Source organism: Phialemonium atrogriseum (assembly GCF_030411735.1).
Source record: "Phialemonium atrogriseum strain 8032-3 unplaced genomic scaffold QBC33scaffold_25, whole genome shotgun sequence".
Taxonomy (NCBI): domain Eukaryota; kingdom Fungi; phylum Ascomycota; class Sordariomycetes; order Cephalothecales; family Cephalothecaceae; genus Phialemonium; species Phialemonium atrogriseum.
Genome location: NW_026848162.1, coordinates 344,774 through 370,448, shown reverse-complemented (window position 1 = coordinate 370,448; position 25,675 = coordinate 344,774). Strand labels below are relative to the sequence as shown.

The following is a 25,675-nucleotide window of genomic DNA, read 5'->3' as shown; positions in this document are numbered from 1 at the left end:
AGACATGTGCGACTCGTCCGGCATCGGCCAATAGCTCTGCATAAGGAGGCAACACGAGAGGCTAGGTAAGGCAGGGTTACATAGAACACATGACAGGCAACGTATCTTTTTGAAGAGTACGGGAAATAAGTAGAAATCAGGGGGCATTTACTAGAGGTAACTGAGTGCCCTAGATAAAGCATGCCTTCCAGAAATGTCAATCGTATACGTAATAGCGGGATTATATACCCAAATACGGCCTAATTTGATGGCCCTGTGTAGGGGCACGACTCTGGGATGTCAAGCTGTGGTGGGTCTTGATCAGATTATCTGAGAATGAGATAAGATCATCATTCGGCGATCAAAAAACCCCCATCCTGCATTGTGCTACATGTGTACTAGTGTTGAGGGGTGTGTTAACCAGGAACAGGAAGGTGTTGGACTGCTAGGCAGGGTGCTCCACCAACCTCTGGTCTCTACCGGCAGTCCGGCACCCGCCCCTGCCACCCGACGGACAGGGAAATGTCTTCCAGCAAAGCTTGATAGCCACTGGTGCGAACATTGTCCAACCCAGTGGTACCGCTTGTGAAGCTTGTCTCCAACACTACTAATTAGTGAATTTACTTTCAACGACCTCCATCACCACAGCCCTATCCGTACGCCAAGACTCTTGTAAAAAGAGTGCTGTGCGCAATAACTGTGAAAATCGATGATTATTGTACTGTACAAATGGACGTGGTTGCAGCACTAGGTACCTACGAAAGCCTGGAGTTGCAACGACCAGGTCAGTACATTTACACAAACACGCGAGGCGATCAATCATGATGTGGTGGAGTTAACCGGGAAGGGCGTTCTTATATCTGTCGAGCGGTGTGTTCGGATCCGAGCGAGTTGGCTATCCCGACGGACATTGCTTGGTGACCAAGTCCGTCCCATTGGTGAGAGTTGCTGTCAGTCGAGCCAGAGTTTCTGACGCAAAGAGCTCCAACAAGCTTTCCGTAACCAGACAGGGTATGAAGACTGCAAGCGTAGCCACAGCACGTCGGTTCGCGGAAACTGCTCCATGTTGGAGACGTGGCACAGTGGTAGGATGAATTACGTGGAAGCATGTAAGCTTCCCCATGTGCCGTGTGTTTGCGCAAAAGGCTTGCGCAGACTTTCGAGACCCACTTTTCTGGCCAGGGTTTCTCATGCGTCGTGTGTTTGCGCAAAATGCTCACAAATTCTGCGCAGACTTCAAAGTCCTCAGGCAGGGTGATTGTGGATGGCGTTAGCCGCACAGCCACATTTCGTGTGGCTGGAGTCGCCCTGGGTGTGTCATATGAGTTTCAAGGCGGGGACTGACATCGGGAAGTCTTGCGAATGCCTTCAGGTCGATTGCCCGAACCGTAGCACCTTTTAAATCTTTCTTCCTTAGAACCTCTAGAAGCCCTTAGAGGCGCTCTGGGAGTATCTTCCCAACACCAGCTGTATAAATTCGACATCCTTGACGCGACAAGAGAGTCGGCCGTAAATCTGGCCCAGATTCAGCGCGTGTTACGCCCCGAAGGCCTGGGTCAATATTGCCCCAGCCCCAACGCGCGGGGCCTAGGAAAGCCTGGTGGCCGAGGTGGCTTGGTCTGCCGCATGAGTGGCTTTAAGTGATTAGCGCAAGCGCGGCCTTTAATTGGAAGGCCCTGTAATTAGTATGGTACTGCCCTGCGGGGTAGGAAGGTCCAGCTAGCCCGGCCGGCCGGTCCTACGGGGTCCCCGCGGGGGGCCCGCGTAGGGACCCCCGGGCAGCCCTGAGTTAAAGACCGCGATGGACCTGCCCGAAGGGTTACGAGGGCAGGCTTCAATATACGTTCTGGCCGAGAAGCTACTCGAGACAGTTTCCTACCTGATTTACTAGCAATACTGTCGCGACCGCCCTCTCCCTCGGAACCCGTGCCAATTAGCCACCTCGTATAAGTCAGTCGGACTGATCACCCCCGTGCCTCCGTCCCGCTGCCGACCTGGGTCCTGCGACCCGTTACAGATTTCTGTCAAATACTTCCTTTTGTCAACCAGCATATAGATCTAGTAAAATGCTAAGTTAATACTATTGTAAAATTTTAAACATTGCTGTCTTGCTAATGTGTATATATTAAAGCAACCATTTCTCTATCGTTAGCTACTAAGTATCCTGTCATTCCTAAAGTATTGCAATCAAAGTATCACATGCAAAGCCAATCTAGGTAATTATCTAGACTGCAAAGCGTGTTAAGATCATTAACCTTTGTCAGATGTTAAGGAGCTGCTTAATAGATGTTAGAGAAGTAGGCCTGTAAGGCATCAAGAAGATCTCTAAGTTTGATACTCTAGTAGCTGGTTAGCCTTGACCTAAAATAGGCAGTAGCTTTACTTGCATATGTTTTTATTTTGATATTTGTAATCCCAGCTAATCTTGACATATCCTTCCACCATGCTCTTGCTATAGATTAAGGCCTGGATATGTTAGATAAAGCAAAATGCACTGATTAAATCCTAAGATAGTCTTCTGCAACGAAAATCTTGCAGATAGTGCCTTTCTTTTGTACATCTAACAACAGCAGCTTATCCTTGCCTTTTTCTAACTTAGAATTCCAAAGGTTTTTGATATAGAAAACACTGTCAAACTTATAGTACTATGCGTATACATTGCAGGTAAGGTCAAGGGTAAAATCAGGAGGTAAATGACTAGAATCTTTGTCTTCTAGCACTTGTTCTTAGGCTATCACAACTGCATATTTATGTATAAGCAACTTAGCTACCATTGCCAAGATCTCTAGTAGGAGCCTGACTAGCAAGGTGGCTAATAGCTTTTGCGAAAGACAGCCCTATATGAGATTGAATCTTTTTCAGCCCTTGTAAGAGGAAGGCTAGAAGCTATACTCTGTGGCTGCAAGAAGGTTTGGCATGACTGGATCGAGTCTGCGTTTGAAATCGAAGCATCTGCTATGGAAGAAGGGAATGCAAAGATTGCTTAATTTGCAAGCTGGACTGCATATGTGGAACTAGATGCGGAGGATAGGGTTAAAGAATGGCTTGTCTAAAGAGAAAGCAAAAGAGGACAAGCGTTGCCTATTATCGATACCGAAGTATAGCTTAGTTGTTGACAAAAAACCAGAGACAGAATAACGCATATGCAACAACTGTGTTGCCTTCTTCCAAGTCAAATTGGCATAACCGACATTGAATCTGTGAGATGCAGTATAACAGTGTGAAGTCGTCGTCTTTATCATCCATTGTAGCTGCATTAAGAGAACGACTTCGAAATTTGGTCTTGGGGGAAGTGAGGTGGACAGAAGGTTGACCGCCACTCTGGCTTGAGCATGTAACGGAGCCGCCACAAGTCACCGAATTAATTCCGGAGGAACTACCGTTAATCTGTACAAGGGCTTGCTCAGGCAGTATCCCCTGCCTAGCATAACGGAGCAGAACGAATTGGGCAATGTATTTCCGTTCCGCCTTCTCACAACTGCGAGACGCAGCCGCTGTATGCCTGGATGTATTTGTCTGTTGGATGCGGCTTGTGGATGGGCCATGGCTGGCATGACGTAGCAGGGACGCCCTTCGGCAAATTCTCCACGCGAACAAATGGGGACTTGGAGACTGATGAACAGGATAGCTTGGGTTTTAAAGAGCGGCCATGCCGATACTGAAGGAACGAGATATTCGAATTGGGTTGAATGTAACATCTAAATTACTCCGTACAATATATTTTCCCCCTAAACTGCTTCATGCATTTCGCTGAGTAGGCGTGATGAACCCATCCCGCCTAGCGTTCAACGAGGCCAAGTCAGCACGAAGCCCCCAAGAACACATAGCTCCTTTCCTGACGCCGATGGGCTGTGTATGCTGCACCGTTTGTCCATTATCTGGACCATCTGGCTCGCCATTTCGTTGTCGAACAACACCTCTGCGTCCTTACCCATGTGATTAGATCCCTGGGGAGTTGCAACTCATGGAACTAGCAGCTGGACGACACATGCGTCAGTTAGTTTGTATCAAGAGCTCGTAATTACCGCTACCTAACAGCGACTATGTGGTGATGGTATAGTTACCTTGCTAAGGGCAGCCAATAGGAGTGAGTGTTGTCGACGAACATTGCCAGATTGGGCAAGTATGTACGTACTTATTTCTGCATAGATGGCATTCCCATCTTGGCTGCCAGCGTCTTGCTAAGCATGCAAGCTTCTATCAAGCAATGCCCGTCTGCGCACCATCACCGCAAACGAGGTAGCGGAAGATTAAGCAAACACCACACCGTCGGGTCTTAGAATCTGCAACCCACCTCTAATTATCGACCATGCAGTCGGCAAGGGGGCCTCGACCGTGGTCACATATTGTGGCGCCTGGAGATTTATGCAGCTCCAAATCCCAATTCGTCCTTCTGAGGACCCGCAAAGTGAAACGAATCCCAGCGAGAGCCAGCTCAGATTTAGATGGCACTCGGCAAAAGCCGCGATATTTACCCGCGACTGAATTGGTGCAGGCGGGTCGGTGGTTTTATATTGCAGGTACAGCTATTTGCCGGCCAGCCTGGCGGGGAGCTTGGATCGAGCTCCTAAAATACCTGCCGTCGCCGACGGAACCATCCAATCATGTCGTCGCTAATGGTAATGCCGGTTGGCTATGACATCTAGACACTCTAAATTTATATGTTCGCCAATAGTAGGAGATGGCGACGTCAGTAGTATATTTCACGGGAATCCCAATATGCTGGACTGCTGAGTTTGAGTAATACATAAAGGGACCTCTGGTCCGGTAGAAGCCCCACCCCTGACGGAGGACAACGCCCCTTTCCCCCATCTGTCCCTCGTATACTGAGATAGCGACCCTGATCTGCCCATTTCTGAAGTTGACTCGTGTTGTTACAAGCTGCTATCACCATGAAGATCTCCAACCTCGCCGGTGCCGTCTTGGTGGCCGCCGCTTCCGTCCAGGGCCAGTACGTGTGGACAGAGCCCACCAGCAATGTGACTTTCAAGATCGCCATCCCCGAAGCTACGGCGGCGCCGTTCGACCTGGCGCTGTCCATCATCGCTCCGGTGGCTACGGGCTGGGCCGGTTTCGCGACCGGCGGGTGCATGCTCCGGAGCCCGCTCTTGATTGCGTGGAAGAACGGAGATGGCGTTATGGTCTCGCCACGCTGGGCCAGGTAATTGAGCGGTTCTTTTCCACGCCATTTTGCCCTTGTCATCTACTTATAATTACAGTCCCCTCTCATATTTGGATAGCCGTTACTAATCTTGATAATTACGTAGCGCCTACCACCCCCCGGAGCTGTACAACGGCACCAAGGCGGCCGTCTACTCGGGCTCGACGGCAAACGAGACTCACTGGGTGGCCAACATCCTCTGCACCGGCTGCAGCAGCTGGGCCGGCTTCGAGCTCAACCCTGCGGGCAATGTGACCTTCGGGTGGGGCGTCAGCAGCCACGCCGTCGACACGCCGTCCGACCCGGCCGCCTCGATCCGCTTCCACGACGTCGGCAAGGACCACTTCGAGGTCGACCTTACTGCAGCCCGCCTGGCAAAGGCGGACTTCGACGCCCTGCTCGAGTCCTTCGGCGATGCGCCCAAGCCGACAACTGGGATGGCGGCGAGATAGGGAACTGGGGAAGTCGGATCTTAATTATTACGGGGCCTTTCGACTTCGATTTACAGTAAATATTTCACTTCGAAAGTATCTAAGACTGCGTATGAGATCCACTGAAATTTTGATATAAACTATAAGGTGCCCAGGCCGTATAAGGTCTTCAGTCCAGTCAGAACCTGCCTCCCCCCCCCCCAAATGACCTCCATGGCCCCTCCAAGGAGACGATCGGTCGTGATCGTATGCGGACGGGTCACATTTCACACAGCTCCCCTTTCCCCACTCAAGTTTCGTTATGTGGCAATCAGCAAGAACGGGAGTAGCAACCACACTCTGGTCTGCCTCTGCTCGTATGAGAATGCTCGAGAGAGGTCTGCAGACGACCAACCCATTAAGGCGGTAAATCTCCAACATACCAGACCAGCCCCTTCTTTACCCCCCACATCTCATCAGAAAGGTACACAAGCTATGGCACGAGATCTTCAGCGTCTTCGGCCCGCCTCGCGCGATATACTACTTCCTTAGCATTGGGATAGACATGCCGGCAAGCAAAGACGTGTGCTATCTGCTCAACGTCGTTGGCTTTGCGGGCTCGGTGGCCGACATCGCGACAAACAGCGAGATTGCCAAAATCCCCTTCTTGTCGTTCGTCAACACCTTCCCGCCGCGGGGAATGGCGAATAAGTATAGGATCGGGGAAACGTGGGGGACGGGCTGCCAGACTGGGTTGAGGAGGAGGACGGCGTGTGGCGGTGGAGCCTTCTTGTCAAGAGGAAGGAGAACACCGGGGACCTCGACGACGTCAAGACAATTGCCAGGACCGAGGAGAGGGCGAGGAGCTATCTGCACTTGTCGGGCGCCAGTGCGATGGTTATGGAGTGTGCCAAGGCGCTGCGTGAGAAGTTGAAGTAATGGGGGATCGCTTGGGCCTTGGGAGTTTCCGCTAAAAGGTTGCGACATAGCGGAATCGACAACGAGATGGAGGAGGGAAGCCGCGTATTGATCTTGACCCGAACTAGGTGGCCGAGTTGGCGATGCGGGCAGCCACCGATCCTAATGTCGCAATCTGGTCAAGCCTGTTGGCCATCACCCTCAGCCTCCTTGAGAAGCTTCGCAATTTCCATGTGTCCTCTGAGATTCGCAACGTGAAGTGGTGTCCAATGCTTGTTTCCCGAAGTCTTCTGGACATCGGCACCCGCATCAAGCAACAATTCCGCGATCTCCAAATGGCCAACTTCCGCAACTGCAGTCAAAGCTGTATAACCATTATAATAGCTCCCATCTGCGTTAACATCGGCACCCACGGCCAGAAGTCTCCGGACTAGCTGAGCATTGCCCGCTAAGGCGGCAGCCTGCAAAGCCGTTACGCCCTTGTACCTCATCAACGGCGTGTTCACATCTGCTCCTTCGGCAAGCAGCAAGTCGACAACCTCCATGTGCTGCCCGGCTGCAGCAGCTTGCAAAGCTGTCCTCCCATTGTTATGAGCAGCCGGCGCATTGATATGGGCACCCTCGTCGAGTAGCCTCCTCACAACATCTAAATGGCCCCCTTCGGCGGCAGCCTGCAGTGCGGTCCTACCCATGTAGCGACTTGCAGGGCGATTCACATCTGCACCCTTAAGGATCAAGAAGTTGACGATTTCGAGGTGGCCACCTTCGGCTGCCATTGTGAGGGCGGTTCGTCCACCGTTATTGCCGCCTGGCGCATCCACCTCCGCGCCGGAGGAGAGAAGTGCCTCAACGATGGACAAATAACCGGCTGAGGATGCGGCTTGGAGGGCTGTTTTGCCGTAATATCCGATCGGTGGCTCATTCGGATCAGCGTTGAGAGATAGGAGCTCCAAGACGCGATCGAGGTTTCCTTCTGCAGAAGCAAGCTGCAGGTCTGAGTAGTTGTTTTCCGTGTCGACTTCTTCGGTTAGCTTTTGTTCCTGCCCCAGATGTCCTTCGGATTTTGGATCAAGGTTGTCGGCCATGGCTGCCAGCGATGAAGTTGAAAGTAGTAAATGTAGAATAAGGTCAGGTAAGAGTCGGGAAGTCGGGATGCGGGCGGGGTTGATAAAAATGCACGAACTGCGAGTAAGCTGACGATGATGTTAATCACGCGACCATGAGAGGAGTGTAATATCCCGTTTTCTGTGAAGGGCAACTCGGCGGCTCTAAATCATGTCTAGTGCACTTCACAGATATTCTCTTGGCCCAGCCACGTAGCAGAAAACCAAGTGAATCGTCGAGGTCCCCAGGGATCAGAATTCCTATCATCTATAAAAGGTTATTCGTTGCATATATGTATATACTATGTATATTCATTTAACAAATATTCAATCACAGGGGCCATCCCCCTCTGGGGCAATTGGGAGGGAGTGCTGGATACGCTCACTGGCGTATCATAGCCTTGATTGATATTTAGCAGCTTTGCGAAGACAAATAATAGAAGCAACCACCGCACCGGCTCATCCGGCTTGTGGTCAGAATCTCATCGTCCGAGGTTCTTGCTCTGCACTCACACTTAATTCGGTTCTTTGCCATATGCATACCAGGGGTTCTATTGCATGCTCCCCCGTTCTTGATATCACACCGCCAGTCGTCTTATCCTGCTATACATGTGCAACTCACTGCATCTCACACTACTTCAGGCGAAGAGCTAGCTAATCAAAAGTATGAGCTGCAACATGAGGTTACATATGTGCCTAAAAATGACATTGCAGTGAGGCTGGTTTGGTCGAGCTTCGCCTCACTGTCGCCCCGCTGTTCTATACTTAGACTAATCCGTACAGCAGCTGCTGGCTCAAATACCAATTAGCTTCTGCGTCCGGCCATTGGGGGTGCCATTTCGGGATCTGCAGAGAACCAACTAAACGAACCATTCACAAGGCACGAGTAATTAGGCATGTTTCAACTATCAAGATTCATTGGAGCGAGATGCTCCGCAGATGCTCCGCAGTACTGTAACCGGGGAATGACCCTGTGGCTGAGAAAGTCGCGCAAATCAGTGCAAGATAGGGAAGGATCGTCTGTAAAAACAGAGACACCTGCCTATTCGACTTGGAGCGCGCTGCAAGCCACAGAGAGAAGTGAGGAGTTGCACGATGTCTTGAGGAATGAATGTCTTTGGTTCGGGGTAAGACGGAGCGATCTTTCGAATCGTTACGACGCAAGGCATCGAAGTATAAGATCTCCAACGATCTTGTCTGCTACTGTCTGCATTTGAACCGCACCACCAGCACCACCAGTTTAGGAGCATAAGGAACACGCAACAACAACCATGAAGTACTCACTCCTCGCCACCGTTGCCCTCGCCACCGCCGCCCACGCGGCCGTCCAAGGTTTCGACATCTCCAACTGGCAGCCCTCGGTGGATTTTGCAGCCGCATACTCCTCCGGCGCCCGCTTCGTCATCATCAAGGTCTGAGAGCATCCTCCCTTAATCCCCTCCGCTCCTCCTCTCCCCCAGACACCTAACCCCGTTCCCCCCGCCCCCAGGCCACCGAAAGCACCGACTACATCGACCCCACCTTCAACTCGCACTACACGGGGGCCACCAAGGCGGGCCTCATCCGCGGCGGGTACCACTTCGCGCACCCGGGCGAGACGTCCGGGGCGGCGCAGGCGGACTACTTCATCGCGCACGGCGGCGGCTGGAGCGGTGACGGGATCACGCTCCCGGGGATGCTGGACCTCGAGTCCGGCTGTTGGGGGCTGTCGGCGAGCGCCATGGTTTCGTGGATCCGCGCCTTTAGCGACCGGTACCACGGAAAGACGGGGCGGTACCCCATGCTGTACACGAGCCCGTCGTGGTGGAGCGAGTGCACGGGCAACAGCAACGCGTTCGCCGAGACCAACCCGCTCGTGCTGGCGAGGTGGGGGAGCTCGCCCGGGACGATCCCCGGGGGTTGGCCGTATCAGACCATTTGGCAGAATAGTGACTCTTATGCGCATGGGGGCGACTCAGATGTCTTCAACGGCGCGTACGATCGGTTGGTTGCCTTGGCTACTGGATAGGTGGAGGAGGTCTGGGGGAAAGTCTCGGCGCGGGTAGGCTGCTGGTTAAGGAAGTTGGAAATGCGGGTGGATTCTCTCTCAACGCTCCGACTGTGCGTGATATCGCTCCAATGATGAACTTGCAACTTCATGCGGTGTGCATGTCCCTCTCTTCTTGTCATAGCCTGATGAACTCTCTCGTGATTTTCCACTTAGTCTCGTCTTCTCCTGGCTCCATGAACACCGTCAACCACGTCCCTGCGCCCTCCTTAGGGCCGATCAGCGCGTTCTTCACGCGACGATGCTCTGGAATGCCGTATGGCGGCTCTAGGTTCGCCGCCGCGGACTGGCTTGAGAGGGCCAACTTTGCCTCCGAACCACTGGGTATTGGGATATAAAATCTCGGCCCGCGTGGCCCACGTTGCGGCATGATCAGATCCGGAGTGTAACCCCCGGCCTCCGCTGTGGAGGCACTGTCGGACATGCTGTCTGGAGATGATTTGTCGACGTACAGGGAGGCGAGGGTCCCTGGAGGAAAGGTGGGTGGTTGCGAAAGCGGGACCTGCACTTCCTGTTCGTATGGCTCGGGACTCTCTGTACCGCCGAGATGAGTGGTCCTACCCTCTGTTGCATGGATGAACCCATGTTGGAAAGAATGCTGCTGATCAGCGAGAGCATCTTCATTCCACCCCGCGCCCTGGTGTCTCTCCTCCATCTGAATGACCCTCGCTGCGATCAATGCGGCCCCAGCGCCATGCCAAAGATTCTCCCTCCGATTCCTCACCTCGTCTCTCATCAGCAGTCTCAATGCCTCCCGCCTCAGCAACGGATGACGACACTTGGTGGCGGTCCAGTACAGTGGCCCTATCACCTCGGACTCGAATCCAAAGGCATCCGTGCTCTCGCCCGGCGGTCTGGCGCGTATGATCGAAGAAGCAAGGAATATGATAGAACTGAAGCCTGCCGTGTGCGCGTCATAGGCGGTTTCGGAGCGCTGGAGGGCAACGGATATCCAAACGAGGGCCGCGTGGTAGTATAGCATGAGCAGGTTCAGTGCTGCCTGGTTTAGTGCCGGGTCCCTCGCCGTGAGTATGGTGAAGGCGTTGTTCCATCGCGTGAGCTGGGAAAGCAAATATTGCTGCGTTATCTTGAATATTTCGACCTCCGCGGGATGAGGTTCAAGGGCGTAGACGGCTGACTTCCCCTTGGTGCTGAAGTCGAGTGCCTCGTCCAGGATCTGGTACAGCAGGTGTCGCGACTCGTCCAGGGAAGAGAACTCGGCGGGTACTGAAGCCGACACCTTCAGGTGCCACGGGATGGCTGACGGGCGACTTCCAAAAGTAAAACTCGATAGGCTGAGCCGCGTGTATATGGGAACCAACTCGCGCTTGATCATGTCCATTGCGGGCGAACCCGAGCTTGCATCCCCAAGTTCCGACAGGATCTTCCGCCCTTGACAAATATGCAATTGGGATGCCGCCTCGTGGCCTGCGAGAAACTCGATGCAGACGAACAGCAGGCACACCAGTAACGGTATCGCCGCCGGGTCGTCACTACACTGGGGAGACCAGCTCCTCATGGCAATCATGGCCTTGCCGTACTCGCGAAACGCAAAATTCCAATTCGACAACTTGCCGTCATTGTCTGTCCGATTGGTGTACTCGTGCAGACTGCTCAGCGCAAGGACAGAATGCCGCACCGCCGGCTCGGAGAGGCTCAGCTTCAGGACCAAGTCGGACCAGAACCCGACGGCGACGGTGCCTCCGAGGATGGTGGCTGACCGGCTTCGGTAGTAGTCGAAGGCGCGGCGCTCCGTTTGGGTCTCGAGGCCAGGGACTGCTGGCAGACTGAGCGATAAGCTCGCGAGATCCGAAAGCTTGGACTTGTAGCCGTCGCATTTCCGCCCCGTCTTGGTGCACCGGAGACAGAAAGGCCTGGCCTCGTCGCATTTGACCCTGCGGATCCTGGAACAGATTTAAGCAATCTTCCTCTGCAAAGTGCAAAGGGCGGACTTACTTGCAGGTCACGCACCCCGTTCTGACCTTCTTGTTCCCTTTCCTGCCTGACGTTCTGGCCTCGCCAGAACACGCTGGGGATGCCGACGATGGCATGGCTCCGCGGAAATTGGAGCTAATTTGGCGAGGCCTTGGTCTTATGTAGGTACGCTGACAGATCTGCGACTGCTCGTGACTAGACTGGGTCGTTGACATCCAAGTCCGAGAGGGAGAGTCCGAGAGGTTAAAGAAGGGTGTCGCGATGCCCAGCTTCGGGCTGTGCTGAAGGTGACGCTGGCGCATGACGTTGATGCTGACGAAGGATTCTGTTGGATATATTTCGAGAGTGGGTCATTTCCCCACTCCTGATTGGCTTGTTCGCACTCGAGTCTCGGACTTTCATCCCTGTCTTTTTATTTTGGTGGGTTTTCCCACCACGACGAAGCTAGGTAACGTAAAGTCATAATATGCTTAGACTTTGGTCCATGGATGGAGATCCTCTTCGCCAGGTTCCTGAGTGATAACTCGCCTTACGCGGCTTCCTAAGCCTCAATGTGATTGACACCCTGCCTGGAATTAGCCCCTGGCAGCTCCATGCGGTGGGCCGGACTACTTACTGGAAATTATTGAGATTGTTCATATATAGCCTGGTTCTCAAGTTCTATACCGAGGGGTTCAATCCTAGCACCCACCCCCTCGTTCATAGAGTGTTCCTCCATTCTCCAAGTTGTACAGCCTGGGGTCATCACCACCCATATCCAGCTCCCATGTCGTCGCTAACAAGGCTCGCCGTAGCTCTGGCTGCATGGCTCCTTGTTCCCTCGGCCAGTTGCAAAGCATGTCCCCCTCTAGGCCCTGTCCTCCCGCCCCCCCAGGCTCCAAGTCGCAGTGAAGCTGTCAAGAGCGCCGTCCAAAACCTCGCGTCCGGTCTCGACGCCCAGTTCACGTCCAAGTTCAAGGCCACCGGTCTCTCCATTGGTGTCAAGTCCATACATGAGGATGAGCAACTCTTCAGCTATCACTTCACGCCGCCTGTCCTATCGGGCCTAGGCGGCAGCGCCTCCATTGATGAGAACACCATCTACAGAGTCGGAAGCCTGTCCAAGATGTTCCCGGCGCTCGCCGCGCTTCAGAGCAGCTCCATCAACATGGATGACTCGGTCCTGAAGTACATCCCCGAGTTGCGAAACGCAACGGGAACCGACCCCACAAACACGAGTCCCTGGGAAGATATCACTGTTGGCTCCTTGGCAAACCATCTCTCGGGTCTTGCCACAGACAGTAAGCACCTGGAACCCAGAGTCTCTGCATAATACCATCTTTTACTAATCCTTCACAGCTGCCATGGACCTGGCCATCTTCCCCGCTCCCTGGACGGATATGGGCCTGCCAAATATCGCCAAAGGCACCGGCCCTGAGTGCTCCGGACTTCCCGGCACAAAGGCCTGCACGAGGCAAAACCTGATCAACGACCTCAAGCGTCGACCCCCGGTATACCTTCCCTACACCAGTCCCGTCTACTCCAACGTCGGATTTGCCATACTCGCCTTGGTCATTGAAGCAGCCACCGGAAAACCGTTTGAGGACGTCATCCGGACGGGCATTTACGACGTCGTTGGCATGGAGAGCACGTCTTTCGATGGTCCCGTGAAAGCGTTTTTGGAAAGGGGGTTTGTTCCCATGGGAGAACCCACCTGGAATGTGACCTTGGGTGTTTTCGAGGCGTAAGAAGGAAATCCCCCCAACCGCCACTCGTCTCTATCTTAACATGTCCATAGTGCCGGAGGTATGTTCTCTAACACCGTCGACCTACTGGCCTTTGCCGAAGGGATCCTCACCAACTCGTTCCTCTCTCCCCGCCGAACCCGCCAGTGGCTCAAGCCGGACACTCATACCTCGTCCTGGGGAAGCTCCGTCGGCGCCCCGTGGGAGATTCTTCGATCGGACACAATCACGGCGGATGGCCGCCTGATCGACGTGTTTACCAAGAGCGGGGATCTAGGCCTCTACCACGCCTACCTGGCGCTAATTCCCGACTACGATATCGTCATCTCCATCCTCACGGGTGGGGTCGAGGTGTCCACCGACCAGTACGCCAACACCAAGATCTTCAGCGCCGTGGTCGAGGCTCTGATTCCCGCTGTTGAACAAGCCGGCAGGGAGGAGGCTTCCTCCGCCGGTGGCCTCGTGGGCACCTACACGGACACGTCTACCGGCTCCAGCATCACCCTGGAGCTGGACGCCGGCCCGGGGCTCCTCATCACCAACTTCACGGTCCGCGGCTTCGATGTGCTCAACCACGCCACCCAGTACAGCCTCAGCTCCGGGACTTCCTCAACTGATGACGTCTTCATCGAGGGACGGATGTACCCAACCAACCTGGTCGCCAAGCAGAGCGGCGACAACCAGACCGAGCGGACAGCCTGGCGTACCGTGTTTGACACAATGACGGAGGAGGAAAAGACGGAACTGGAGGGGCAGTTGTTCTTCAAGAACGGGAGCTGTCTGTCGTGGTTCGAACTGGACCGCGCGGCGTATAATTTCCTGAGCCTGTGGGATTTTGTATTTGTCAGGGGAGCGGATGGACGGATCAAGGCGATCCAGAATCCCGCCTTCAATGTCACAATGACCAAGGTTAGTAAATGTCACAAAGGCTGAGGTTAGTAACGCTATTAAGGGTGTCCCTCACAGGGGGCCCTGTCTGGGGCGCGTGCGTCTTTTGTTCTCTGTCAGCATTGGGACTGTGCTAATATTGGTCAAATGTGCTTTAGAGGGGGTAACTTTGATATACTGTACCATAGTTTCGAAGAGTTCTTAGATTTCTAGAGTCTCACTCAAGTATCGCATAGAAGCTGTCCTTTGCTGTTTACCTAATTAGTACTTAGCTATAGCATAACATGGGTTATGCTGTCCGACTCTTGCCCTTGTTCATTTATATTGCCGTGCGTGTGCCAGTATTGTTGCTGGTTTGGCCTGTGCAGTAGGAGTGCAAGCTGTGTGAGATTGAGGCACACCCAGAGAACCATTTGGACCACTTCAATGTTCATTTTCTGCGTAGCAAATACAGAAACAAGCCTGCAGAGATGCCTGACATGATTTAACTCGGGCACATCCAAGCGCTTCTGTCGACTCTGAGACAACCAATGTTGGTTAACAGCGGGTCTGTCCCGAGTCATGTCGAACATTGGGGCATCATGCTCAAGCAGCATCTTCATTCGCTCCTCCCAGTGGTCACGATGAAGCAGTTCGGAGAAGTGGCATCCAAATCGTGACCATCTTAATTTCGTTCCCATACCCAATTAGATCTCGACTTGCCTATCCTCGTGCGTATGTATGCCTTCGCTAACAGACACAGTACTTGTTCAGAGTGTTGTGCCTTATATTTACCACGAGAGATTTTGAAGAACGAGCTTTAACCTGATATCAGATGCGTTAGTAAGATTCACATGTAGAAAGTCACCCGTCAGCCGGTTGTGCAGTACATACCTCTTGAGCCCCTCCTGGACAGCCTCTGGGTTGTCTGTGTACACCATGCGAAACCAGCCAGGGCGCAGCGCGTGCTCCTCTCCCGGCTGCAAGAAGACGCCTCCGTCAAGAGTCTTCTGGGCCAGAGCAAATTCCCTCTCCTGGTGGGACATCCCCGAAGTCTCCGGTGGCAAGTACGGCGAAAGGTTGACCCAGACAAACAAGCCGGCATTTGATCCCCGCAGGTACTCCACGCCCATGCTCCGCAGCTCGGACGTGAACCACAGGTACGCTTCGGCGATGCGCTGCCGAGAGGTGGCGAGGAACGAGCGGCACCACTCCCGGTCCTCGAGCATAGCGGTGGCGATCACAATGGACGGCCCAGACGGGTTGTGGAACCGGATAATGCTCCGAGCGGACTTCAGGAGCTGCGGGTTCCGCGTGATCAGCGCTCCGACACGCAGGCCGGGGGAGCCATAGTCTTTGGCCATGCCGTACGTGACGTGCAGTAAGCCCTCGTCGATGATGCCGGTGGAGTCGATTGATAGTGCCGACGTGAAGGGGACTGCATCGTGCTCCTGGGAATCAAACTCGGAAAGCGCATATATCTCATCGCTGATGAAATGGATCTGGTGCATCTGACAGAATTTCATGAGCGCAACGATTGTGTCTTTGGGATAGCATTTGCCTTTGAAGCTTGTTAGTGATCCCACCAGGGGCATAATTAAACTCGATAATAATAGAATAACTGGTACGTTACCCAGAGGGTTATGCGGGTTAATGATTAACAGCGCTCTAATCTTCACCCCAACGGCATTCGATTCTTGGAGAGCCTTCTCAAAGCTGTCCACCACGTCCACATCGAAGCAAGTCTCCGCTTCGGTATCGGCCCAGACGACTTGCATTCTTGCCTTGTTCCAAAAGTCAAGCTCGAACCTGCCATAGCCGGGGCGGCTTAGGAGTACCCCATCTCCTGGATCGCCGAGACTGAACGCCAAGACTTCATGGAGCGCAGTAGCACTGCCTGTGGCGATGATATCACTCCCGTCTATGTCTCGATGGGGCTTAAAATATTCATTGAGGTGGTTCGCCAACGCTTTGGGGAACCGAGAGCCTCCACCTGTACTGAAGCCGTAATATGTGAAGGCCGATGAAGGGAACTCAACCTATGGACTGCGTTAACTCGTTGCAATCTACGTCCCAACTCTGCTATTTTGCCAAAACCGCGGTTGTTGAATATGTCTTGGATCAAGGCACCCAGCTTGAGCTAGAGAAAGAGCAAATGAATCCGTGTTTCTTACCCGGGAGTTCACAAAGTCGGCAACTTCTTGATGGATTCGGGCCTATGACTAAAGTGTGAGATGTGCGACACAGTGTATGATCCAGCATCAAGCTGGAAGACTGCCTTGGTTCCCTTACATTCTCAGCAGTGGCAAAAGATATGACACCATCTGGGTTCGTTTCCGCGTCATAAATCCCGAATTTCGGTGCGAACCTCCACGGAGTATCCAGTTGCGACGACGTATGGGTAGCCCTCGAGGACAACATTTCTACGAAAGCAATTGTAATGCAACGACGGGCTGGTTTTTGAAGCTGGGAGATGATTTTATCTGAAAGTTGAGATACCTGTTAAATACCCTGCTTCATGAGGTTCTCCAAAGGGGATAGCTCCTGACGTGACTCCCACTTTCCTGCGGGGTTGGCAAAGCGAGCAAAGAACCTGGATGGCACCTTGATGGCCCGGTTTTGCGTGACGTAACAAATTGTTGAAGATCGACCAGAGGACAAGCTAGGATCAAGATAAATTGCTGTCACTCGCTGGCTCGTTTTTGTGTGATTGTTCACAGCTAGTGTGACCTACGTCACAGCACACAATACAGCCAGACATGCTGGTACCGCCTTCCACGCTCCGCGGCCCGCTTCTTCCACTTGGCACGCCCTTTGGCCCCCATTATCTTCGCCCGCTACTGCCGACCGACATCCGCCTCGGCTCGGCTCCCCTCCAACTCCCCCTCACGGTCCAGCGTGCCAGCCCTCTCATACAGCGACCCCCCGGGGCCCACCCTCAGCATCGCCGCCTGCACCGCGAAGCCCGACCGCAGAAGATGCGTCTGCCTCATTCTGCCTAGCACGGTGTGACTTTGATTACCAGTTCTGAGCTCGGCGTCCTGAACGACGACTTATGTCTGGCTGGCATTGAAACCATCCAGCCTGTTGCCGAACTTGGACGCGGCTTTGCACACCTCTTAGCTGCGTGCCACCTCGGCGACAAGGCTGTCTAGCAGTGCGGCTGCGGGGCTGGACGCGTGGGCGTGCAGCGCGCAGGGCCTTGCTGCGGACTGAGGCGCAGGTGCCGGCGTGGGCGTTGCGGAGGCGGTCTGCGCGGGATCGATGGGGTAGCCAGACCGCGGCAGTAATCGGCTTTTGCACCGGGATGGGTCATTTTATGGCCTCCGGGCTACGGCCCGCCGCCGGCGTAAACTATCACGCGCCGCCCGGGGCCCTTCGGCGAGATGTCTCCTTCAACCCCCGACTCTCGGCATCCTATTCCACCGCCTGCCCACCGACCTGGTCGAACCCCCCCAACCCCCCCCCGGGGGGAAACTGGCGCCCACGTAGTCCCAGGCGTCGAAACCACCCCATGAGCTTCCCCTCCACGTATAATTCCTAGAGAACGGCTAAAGAAAACACTGACGTAAAAAAAACCTGTCATGACCCCAACCATGTAATTAGGCATTTCGTGCCTTGCACCTCACCTATGGTGTAACCCCGAGTGAATATCGTACCTGAAAATCATTACTTATTCAAGTGCCGGGAGAGTGGACCATCCCGACCGCTTCTTTAGTTAGAGTTTATCCAGAACCTTACAGAAGAGCTAAATTACAAAGGGGCGTTTTAGCCGATGCGGTCGGACGAGGTCTCCTCGGCAGTGTCTATCATCTGGGTCACCGGTAATGGCGCCGCAGGGGTCAACAATAATTATATATGGGTCGATCAACAGCCATCTTGGCGGTTCAATAGTCCGAGACTGCCCACATATTGGGTCTTTTGACTGTTGCCCTGAACTCGGTATGCAACGCTTCCTATCCCTCGTTTCCATTGCCATTGCTCTGGCCAGTCCAGTAGCCCTCGGCTATCCTCGTGGCGTCCAGCGCTCGAGGGTTCTACTCAGCGCTAGGGATGTCGATGAGTCGTACGACTATGTCATTGTCGGTGGTGGTACTGCAGGTCTCACCGTTGCCGATCGTCTGACTGAAGATGGAAAGACGACGGTCTTGGTCGTGGAACATGGCGAGCTAAGTATATCTACACATTCCTGAGCACATTCACAAAATACAGCCCAGAAGCAGGGTTGTGCTAACACCGGCCGGCAGGCGATTCGCCTAATATCCTAAGAGTCCAAGGTGGCTCAGGGGGCCTGAATCCTCGGTTCTTATACACCTTCAATTCGGTTCCTCAGACAAATTTGCGCAACAGAACAAGCGCTGTAATGGCTGGAAACGTTGTTGGTGGCAGCTCTGCAGTTAACGGCATGATGACTGTCCGGGGGACGACTGAGGACTACAACCGCTGGGGCCAGTTCTTTGGCAACTCGTCGAACTGGAGCTGGGAAGGGCTGCTGCCTTACTTCAAGAAGGCGCTGAACTTTGTTCCTCCAACCGCCGAAGTTACAGAGTCTTCGAATATGTCGTACGATACCAGATTCTGGGGCAATGAGTCCGGGGTTTATGCAGGCTGGCCATCTTACCAGTACGCAGACACCTCTGTCCTTTACAGCGCCTACAAAGAGGTACCTGGAGTGGAATTTCCCGTTGATAGCGGAGCTGGCGGGGCTGGTGTATACTGGTATCCGACCTTTATGGATCCTTACAACGTGACTCGATCATATTCTCGGACTGGCCATTACGACCAGCTGAACCGGTCAAACTACCACCTGATCACGGGCTCTAAAGTCAACAGAATTGTGCTGAATGGAACAAGGGCGACGGGTGTTACCTTTATCCCGGCTTTGGTGGCTGGTCGAAGCTCTAACTCCACAAATTCCACAAGTGCTCCCAAGTTGGTCCTTGCGAAGAGAGAGGTCATTATCGCCGCCGGAGCCATCCACACCCCTCAGATCTTACAGCTCAGCGGCATTGGTCCCAAGAAACTCCTGACTAAGGCCAACATAACTACTGTTGTTGACCTCCCAGGGGTCGGACAAAACTTCCAAGACCATCCGGTGCTCTCTATCTCGATTACATGTAAGTATTCTTCACTTATATCCGTAGCACACGGCGTTTGGGGCACTTACACACCTCTCGACAGTCCGCAACGCCACTGTTCACCCATCTTCGGCCGACCTCATTACTAATGCGACCTTCCGTGGTTGGGCTGCAGAAGTCTGGGCCGAGAATAAGACGGGCCCGTATTCCATTGCTTCCCCCAACGCCGCATCGTGGCTCCCCTTCCCGGTCATCTCCCCGCGCTACGAGGAACTGGCAGCAAACCTCTCAGCACAGGATCCTGCCCAGCAACTGGAACCTGGAACTGATGCAACCATCGTTGCCGGCTACAAGGCACAGATGCAATCGTATGCCGCCGCCCTTCGGTCCAACAAGACCGCCTTCTACAGCTCCGTCATCCACGGCGGCCTCGGAGGCGGCAACTTCGTCCACCTGCACCCGCTGAGCCGCGGCACGGTCAACATCGACGCGGCCGACCCCGAAGGCAGGGAGCCGGTCGTGGACTACCGCACCCTGAGCAACCCGCTCGACACGGCCATCCTGGTCGACATGGTCCGCTTCACGCGGCGGCTGTACTTCAACAACAGCGTGCACGCGCAGTTCGACCCGCAGGAGACGCGGCCGGGCGACGCCGTGACGAGCGAGCCGGACCTGGCCGGGTTCGTCGCCGCGTCGGTGTCGCCGACAGACTCCCACCCCGTCGGCACCGCCGCCATGCTGCCGCGGGAGCTCGGCGGCGTCGTCGACGAGCGCCTGAGGGTCTACGGGATAAGCCAGTTGCGGGTTGTTGATGGGAGTATTATGCCCACACTCCCTGGCGCTAATACGTGCCAGACTGTGTATGCTGTTGCTGAGAAGGTATTGAGATTCGGAAGCCCGACGTATTCTTGCCATGTTGCTGACATTAATCACAGGCTGCCGATCTTATCAAGGCGGAGGCAAAATCCAAGAAGCGAGGGAGGGCGGTGCGACGGCATCTGACCTGGGACTATGACTTTTGATCAGCTGGATGAGGGATAAGTTAGATGCATTACTCTGAAGTACAACCAATTTTACTATATAGTAAGAGCAACCACCCCCCTAATGCGTCTTTGCAAAGTGCATCCCAGCCGCAAAATGGAACAGCTTTGCCGCGACAATCATGCGCTCCTGCTTTGAGTACTCGACGAGCCGATCGTAGAACTCTGCGAGCGGCACGACGACGCGCTCGATATGCTCCCCGTCCTCCAACCGTTGCTCCGGCTGCTCCACCTCGTCCCCCTCGGCCAGACGAACCTCGACCATGACCAGCTGCATGTTCGCGTCGGACATGCCCGGGTCAGCGGCCTGCGGCGGGCTGATGCTCAGGACGCGGCAGTCGTAGCCCGTCTCCTCCTTGAACTCGCGCACCGCCGCCTGCTCGGCCGTCTCGTCGGCGTCCACGAGCCCCGCCGGCCACTCCACCGTGTACGAGTCCAGGGCAGGGCGGTACTGGATCACCAGGAGGGTCGAGGGGGCCCGCGACGGGTGCAGCAGGATGTTGCCCATGGCGACGGCGTCGACCCCGGCCTTGCCGCGCGTCTTGCGCGAGGCTGCCTCCCAGATGCGCGCCTTGCCGACCTGGTCGACGTACTCGATCTTCTTCAGTGTAACCCACTTTGCCTGCTCGACGGGCAGGTCCGAGACCCGGGTGATGACGGGTTCCTGAGTCTTGTGTGACATGGCGAGCGAGCAGCGGGGTAGTTGCATTCGGCGGACTGGGGGACGGATGCGTGAACTTGGTCTCGCTATCGGTAAAAATCTGATTGTGAAAGAGGAGCGAGGGAAAAGCACGTACTGCATGTATTATCTCTCTTGGAGATTATCTAAGTTAAGGCAGGTGGGAGAGTTAGCAGAGCAAAGGCAAGAAATAATATTCACAGAGTTCACTACTAGCTTGATTACGTCATCGCAACAAGCGTAAATCAAGGTATGCACCTAGGCGTGCTATGTAATTAAATCCCGGATATACCTACAATACAATACAATACCGTATATGCGCATTGCATATTAACCCCCTTACGAAAGAATGCGCACAGACCCCCAAGTAAGCCTTGCTACATGAATTTATTGCGAGTACATGCGCCTACGTCGCATGTCACTATACGTACTCACACGGAGAAATAAAGTACGGAGGTATCCGCATTTTGCCTGGATCACTTGAAATCTGGCTCTATCATCGTGGGTCTTGTGAAGACTATGTAATCGCTCTGGACAAAAGAAGCTTGCTTTGTTGGCGACAGCAGATTCCTGAAAAGGTACACATACGACATGACGCGCACGTGCCATAATTTTCGCCCCTTTCCAATACAACATGCTCAGGCACCCCGGAAATGACCTCCAATAGACTAGTGGACTAGGTAGCCTGGGTCTCGACAACGGGAGGCCCACTATATCCACCCGGCTGGATCGCGCCGCGCATGTAAGCCTAATCAAGCTCAAGCTCTTCAGCCCACGCAATAGCGCCAATATCTGCATATCGATCCTTGACACCAGTCTAGATCGAGGAGAGCTTGAATCTGATATTGGGTCTGGGCCATGTCTCAGCGCTAGCCTAACTTTGTGCCTGCAGACAGACTGAAGGACCGCGGAACAGGGAACATATAGCAGACAGCAAGCCCATGCTCGCTCATTCTTTTCCCTTGACAGACGCAAGTGCCAGTTTTACAGTCAATACCGATTGGTGCCTTCAAGATGGTTTTCTTCCCCAAGGTTATCGCCTTCGCCGTCACATCTCTGGTCTACGTTGGTGTTAACGCAAAGCCATGTCCACCCGTGACGCCTTCGAGCTCGGCTACCTCCGGTCCGACTGTATCAGAGACTTTGACCCCGACCTCGACCCCCAGCCCTACGAATGTTCTCGAAAACCCCAGCCTCGAGATTCCTAGAGAAGTACCAGGAGGAACTGTATGGGACGGAGCTCCCTGGACTTTCGGTCCCAGTGACGATCCGAATGTCCCGTCGGTACAAGTCAGAGAGCAGGATGGCACTATACCAGCTCACTCAGGCGACTACTACGTGTACGTATTCCTAGGTCTGCCAAGCTGCATTTTCTTTTCTGACAGTCTCTAGCTTTGCGAACATTCCAATCAGATACCAACCCACCTCCTTCTCCCAGGCGCTTTCCGGCCTGGATACCGCCCACCAGTACACGCTCACGTACTACTGGGGGATCACCACCAAGCAAGAAATCCACGACGGCAGCTGCTACGCCCAGGTCAGCCTAGGCGACCAGATCGTAGACACCGCACGCATCCACCGCAACACCGCATACGAGTACCACCAGTACAACATAGTCTTCACCCCGCCATACTCCACCGCCCTCCTGACTTTCACCCTCTCTTGCGACGGCGGCTACTTCTACGGCACCGAGCTCCTCTTCGACGACATCACCCTGACCCCCTCCACCCCGGCCTGCACAGCCGTCAACCCACCCCCATCCGGCGCGACCTGCGGCGCGCTCGGCAACGCCCAGAATGCGTACTCGTCCCTCATCGCCAACCGGGGCGACTCGTCCAGCGCGGCGAACTGCGCGCTCAGCTGCACGCAGACGCCGCTGTGCCAGTTGTTTGCGTACCAGGGTGGTGACAATGGTGCCTTCAGGGGATGCAACCTGTACTCGGCCGACATCGCCACGATCATGTTCGTGCCGCTGACGTATGGGCTTGCGTATTACGACATTGGGTGCTTCCACTGCCCTGCTTGAGTGCTTGCTTGCAGTGCGGTGGCGGGGGGCATAGTCAACTGCTTTGCTAGACTGTTGTGTGGGGGCTGATTGCTTGGTCTGCCATGGAGGCATTCTCTCATCGAGAGACTCTCTTATACGGCGAGGTTTTCTTGTGTAAATACTTAATATATCTATAAATAGGTCCGTCAACTCAAAACTAATGTAGACTGTCTCTGTCACGAGGTTGTCTCCGCGGGCAGGGGTATTTAACTATTAGGGCAGGGGCATTTCGCTAGCCGTCGCTGTCGCGATTGCTAAAGCACTCTTGCTGTCGCCGTCTCTGTTGTTGTTGTTGTTGCCAATGTAAGCCGTCTAGATTAACCACAATGTATAGGATATAATATAGCTAGACAAAGATCTAGGCCTTCTTTCGCATGAAATTCCAATCCAAACACAATGACTCGCATCTTCCACCGGGGTTTAGGGGGCTGGGAACGTTGTTCCGCGCACTAGCCCCTTCTCCAAGGCCGCTACATCCACCGCACCTGGCGTGTTTTTGATGTTGCGCTTGCGCTCCCTCTTGATGTAGTACTGCCAGACGCCAAATGCCATGGCCGTAACAACCACGGTGACGATAACAAAGATGTAGATCTGATCCGAGGTATCCACGTTCTTATCGCCGTACTGGAAAAAGTTCATGCCGAAAAGGCTCTGTGGTGGACACTCAGTTGAGATGGTCGACCTGTAGTGATATGAGGAGTCAACTCACGGAGATGAATGACCCCGGCAGGAAGAGCAAGGTGGCAGTCGACACCAACTGGGTGAGCTCTCTGCCATCATTATGCCCATCCTTCAGGATCTCTTTGGCTGTTGCATTGTCATCTGCGGCAGAGAGATTGAAAGCCTGCGAAACGGTCAACCCGGTTCACAAATGGCCAAAAAAGAAGAAGAAAAGGCAATTACCAATCTGATCTCGTTCTGCAGCCTGTTATCAAAAGCCGCGGCTCGGAGCTGCAGGTTTTCCAAGAACCGTTGATAGAATTCTAGATCCGTCCCGCAGTTGCAGTCAGGCTCTCCGCCGGTTGCGTCGTGTATGCAGTACCCGTGATGCTCGGCGATTGAGGCGAGGGTTCGCGCTGAGATCTGGAGCGTCTCAATCTCGTGGATGACATGTCGCGAAAGCTCGTGCATGCTGATATAGCGCGTCTCCATGGCGTTGGCGACGGTTGACTGGTTTGACCTGATCCGTGACTAGATGGGGGAGGAAAGTGCGACGTGTCCGGTGTTAGTAATCGCTGATAATTACTCTCCTCCCTTTAATTATACAAGCAAATGCGCCAACAAGCCGGGGTAGGGCAGCCCACCTTCTCGATGTCTCGAATAGGCACTCGGAACTCCCACAAGGCGTCGTCAAAGAAGCGCGCAATCACGGGTACGATGACGGAGTAGACACCCAGCGGACAGTGGCGCCAAGCAGAGTGATTGGACTTCTGGAAGGCCTCCACGATGGATCTTTTCATCTTGGGGGAAAGATCAAAACATAGCAAGTACTGCGTTGGTTGGTCTTGTTCGATGCTCGGGCGGTACCAGAGGCTCACAAAGCTGAGGTACTGCCAGTCATATCTGTAACTATCTTTACTTGTGGGGATGATCTCCTTGATGAGGAAGCGGGACGTGGTGCCTGCTCAGCGTACAGTCAGCAATAATGATCAAGCAACAGGGGGAGCATGATTAGTCCAGAGGCTCAAATAATGCATGTAATTATACCAAAGCTGACTCCCTGGAACTTATTCGGTGACAGCGGGGACTTGTTATAGCTGAAGAAGCCATTGGCTTCATACCCAGCCCTGGTCCAGAAGAAGTCCGGGACGTTGAACACCGAGGAGATTTCTCTTGTGAGCTCGACGTTGTCTTTGATCTGGGCGGACTTGACCTCGGGAAAGAATCTGGTTCCATCTTAGCCCGTTATTTGTGTATACCAACCGTGGACAGCCACTTACATTATTTCTATCCCAGGCCGTCGGAGGTGCTGTGCAATACAAAAAATCAGCAAGCCGATTTCGTCTCTCACAAGGCTGGATATCTACAGACAACTGCGTCAGTCACATCTTGCAGAGTTAGATCCTGCTCAGGTTGCCATTGACTATTAATTAACATTAGTATTAGAATGGTCTATTTGACGCAGCACGAAACTCACTCATTTCTGTTAAAGAGCCCCTTTGCAAGTTGTTGTGCCGGTTGGGGCCTATTCGACGAACTGGCAAGGCTACCGCTCGAGGGGTTGGTAGAATTGTCGGACAGGGGAACAGCCATGGGAACCGGGGACTTGAGGGATTGGCCGGACATGGTGAAGTAATGTTAGAAATAAGAGAAACAATAGAGCAATAATGATGACCACTTTTCCTCTTTCGCTGCAGAAAGAAGGAGGGAGCGAAAGGTAATTAAGTGGAGGATAGATGAGGAGACCACCGAGCACCGAGAGAAAAACAACAAAGTTTTTGGTCAGGGGGCGATGCAAAGATAAGGAAGGAAGAGGACACCCTTGCAATTGACCACTGCAATGTCCTATTCCCTGCCTTCCAAAGATGCAACATTCAAGAAAGACGGCAATTCGATTGGCCATGAAATCCTTCGGGCGCATAGTGGAGGCCCAAGATTGGTCGATGTGTACGCCACCCTTTTTCAGCTCTCACCCTTCCGTCTGCACAGTAATTGGGGGTGCGCCTCGGAATTGCTCCGGCCGGTGT

At 53.9% G+C, this 25,675-nt stretch overlaps 11 protein-coding genes across 11 annotated transcripts; 6 read left to right on the top strand and 5 right to left on the bottom strand.

The window, feature by feature from the left end:
• Window positions 1–4,871: 4,871 nt before the first annotated feature.
• On the top strand, window positions 4,872–5,592 carry QBC33DRAFT_517931 (uncharacterized protein; the record flags this gene model as incomplete). Its single annotated transcript, XM_060426214.1, has 2 exons — window positions 4,872–5,140; window positions 5,247–5,592. The coding sequence occupies 2 exons, from the start codon at window positions 4,872–4,874 to the stop codon at window positions 5,590–5,592; spliced, it is 615 nt and encodes a 204-aa protein (XP_060280530.1).
• A 523-nt stretch (window positions 5,593–6,115) lies between these two features.
• Window positions 6,116–6,489, top strand: QBC33DRAFT_562058 (uncharacterized protein; the record flags this gene model as incomplete). The annotated part of the gene is made up of 2 exons (XM_060430176.1): window positions 6,116–6,226; window positions 6,268–6,489. The coding sequence occupies 2 exons, from the start codon at window positions 6,116–6,118 to the stop codon at window positions 6,487–6,489; spliced, it is 333 nt and encodes a 110-aa protein (XP_060280529.1).
• A 76-nt stretch (window positions 6,490–6,565) lies between these two features.
• QBC33DRAFT_203167 (ankyrin repeat-containing domain protein) lies at window positions 6,566–7,771 on the bottom strand. The gene has a single exon (XM_060422612.1). It carries the CDS (start codon window positions 7,551–7,553, stop codon window positions 6,648–6,650), a length of 906 nt encoding a protein of 301 aa, XP_060280528.1. The 5' UTR covers window positions 7,554–7,771; the 3' UTR covers window positions 6,566–6,647.
• An 837-nt stretch (window positions 7,772–8,608) lies between these two features.
• Window positions 8,609–9,746, top strand: QBC33DRAFT_547759 (glycoside hydrolase family 25 protein). Its single transcript, XM_060428774.1, has 2 exons — window positions 8,609–8,985; window positions 9,063–9,746. Exons 1-2 carry the CDS (start codon window positions 8,843–8,845, stop codon window positions 9,577–9,579), a joined length of 660 nt encoding a protein of 219 aa, XP_060280527.1. The 5' UTR covers window positions 8,609–8,842; the 3' UTR covers window positions 9,580–9,746.
• QBC33DRAFT_562055 (uncharacterized protein) lies at window positions 9,737–11,669 on the bottom strand (the record flags this gene model as incomplete). Its single annotated transcript, XM_060430175.1, has 2 exons — window positions 9,737–11,522; window positions 11,575–11,669. The coding sequence occupies 2 exons, from the start codon at window positions 11,667–11,669 to the stop codon at window positions 9,737–9,739; spliced, it is 1,881 nt and encodes a 626-aa protein (XP_060280526.1).
• A 337-nt stretch (window positions 11,670–12,006) lies between these two features.
• On the top strand, window positions 12,007–14,401 carry QBC33DRAFT_547755 (beta-lactamase/transpeptidase-like protein). Its single transcript, XM_060428773.1, has 3 exons — window positions 12,007–12,833; window positions 12,892–13,276; window positions 13,331–14,401. The coding sequence occupies exons 1-3, from the start codon at window positions 12,320–12,322 to the stop codon at window positions 14,208–14,210; spliced, it is 1,779 nt and encodes a 592-aa protein (XP_060280525.1). The 5' UTR covers window positions 12,007–12,319; the 3' UTR covers window positions 14,211–14,401.
• A 390-nt stretch (window positions 14,402–14,791) lies between these two features.
• Window positions 14,792–16,850, bottom strand: QBC33DRAFT_203127 (pyridoxal phosphate-dependent transferase). Its single transcript, XM_060422611.1, has 4 exons — window positions 16,437–16,850; window positions 16,319–16,360; window positions 15,039–16,183; window positions 14,792–14,969 (listed from the first exon to the last, which is right to left on the bottom strand). The coding sequence occupies exons 1-4, from the start codon at window positions 16,563–16,565 to the stop codon at window positions 14,936–14,938; spliced, it is 1,350 nt and encodes a 449-aa protein (XP_060280524.1). The 5' UTR covers window positions 16,566–16,850; the 3' UTR covers window positions 14,792–14,935.
• A 1,238-nt stretch (window positions 16,851–18,088) lies between these two features.
• Window positions 18,089–20,273, top strand: QBC33DRAFT_595678 (oxygen-dependent choline dehydrogenase; the record flags this gene model as incomplete). The annotated part of the gene is made up of 3 exons (XM_060431842.1): window positions 18,089–18,317; window positions 18,392–19,261; window positions 19,326–20,273. 3 exons carry the CDS (start codon window positions 18,089–18,091, stop codon window positions 20,222–20,224), a joined length of 1,998 nt encoding a protein of 665 aa, XP_060280523.1. The 3' UTR covers window positions 20,225–20,273.
• QBC33DRAFT_547748 (NUDIX hydrolase domain-like protein) lies at window positions 19,995–21,117 on the bottom strand. The gene has a single exon (XM_060428772.1). The coding sequence runs from the start codon at window positions 21,062–21,064 to the stop codon at window positions 20,324–20,326; it is 741 nt and encodes a 246-aa protein (XP_060280522.1). The 5' UTR covers window positions 21,065–21,117; the 3' UTR covers window positions 19,995–20,323.
• A 515-nt stretch (window positions 21,118–21,632) lies between these two features.
• QBC33DRAFT_595674 (uncharacterized protein) lies at window positions 21,633–22,967 on the top strand (the record flags this gene model as incomplete). Its single annotated transcript, XM_060431841.1, has 2 exons — window positions 21,633–22,281; window positions 22,334–22,967. The coding sequence occupies exons 1-2, from the start codon at window positions 21,956–21,958 to the stop codon at window positions 22,965–22,967; spliced, it is 960 nt and encodes a 319-aa protein (XP_060280521.1). The 5' UTR covers window positions 21,633–21,955.
• Window positions 22,968–23,102: 135 nt separating this feature from the next.
• QBC33DRAFT_547743 (uncharacterized protein) lies at window positions 23,103–25,501 on the bottom strand. The gene is made up of 8 exons (XM_060428771.1): window positions 25,126–25,501; window positions 25,020–25,071; window positions 24,929–24,957; window positions 24,696–24,874; window positions 24,293–24,609; window positions 23,892–24,179; window positions 23,698–23,832; window positions 23,103–23,639 (listed from the first exon to the last, which is right to left on the bottom strand). Exons 1-8 carry the CDS (start codon window positions 25,272–25,274, stop codon window positions 23,409–23,411), a joined length of 1,380 nt encoding a protein of 459 aa, XP_060280520.1. The 5' UTR covers window positions 25,275–25,501; the 3' UTR covers window positions 23,103–23,408.
• Between the last annotated feature and the right edge of the window lie 174 nt (window positions 25,502–25,675).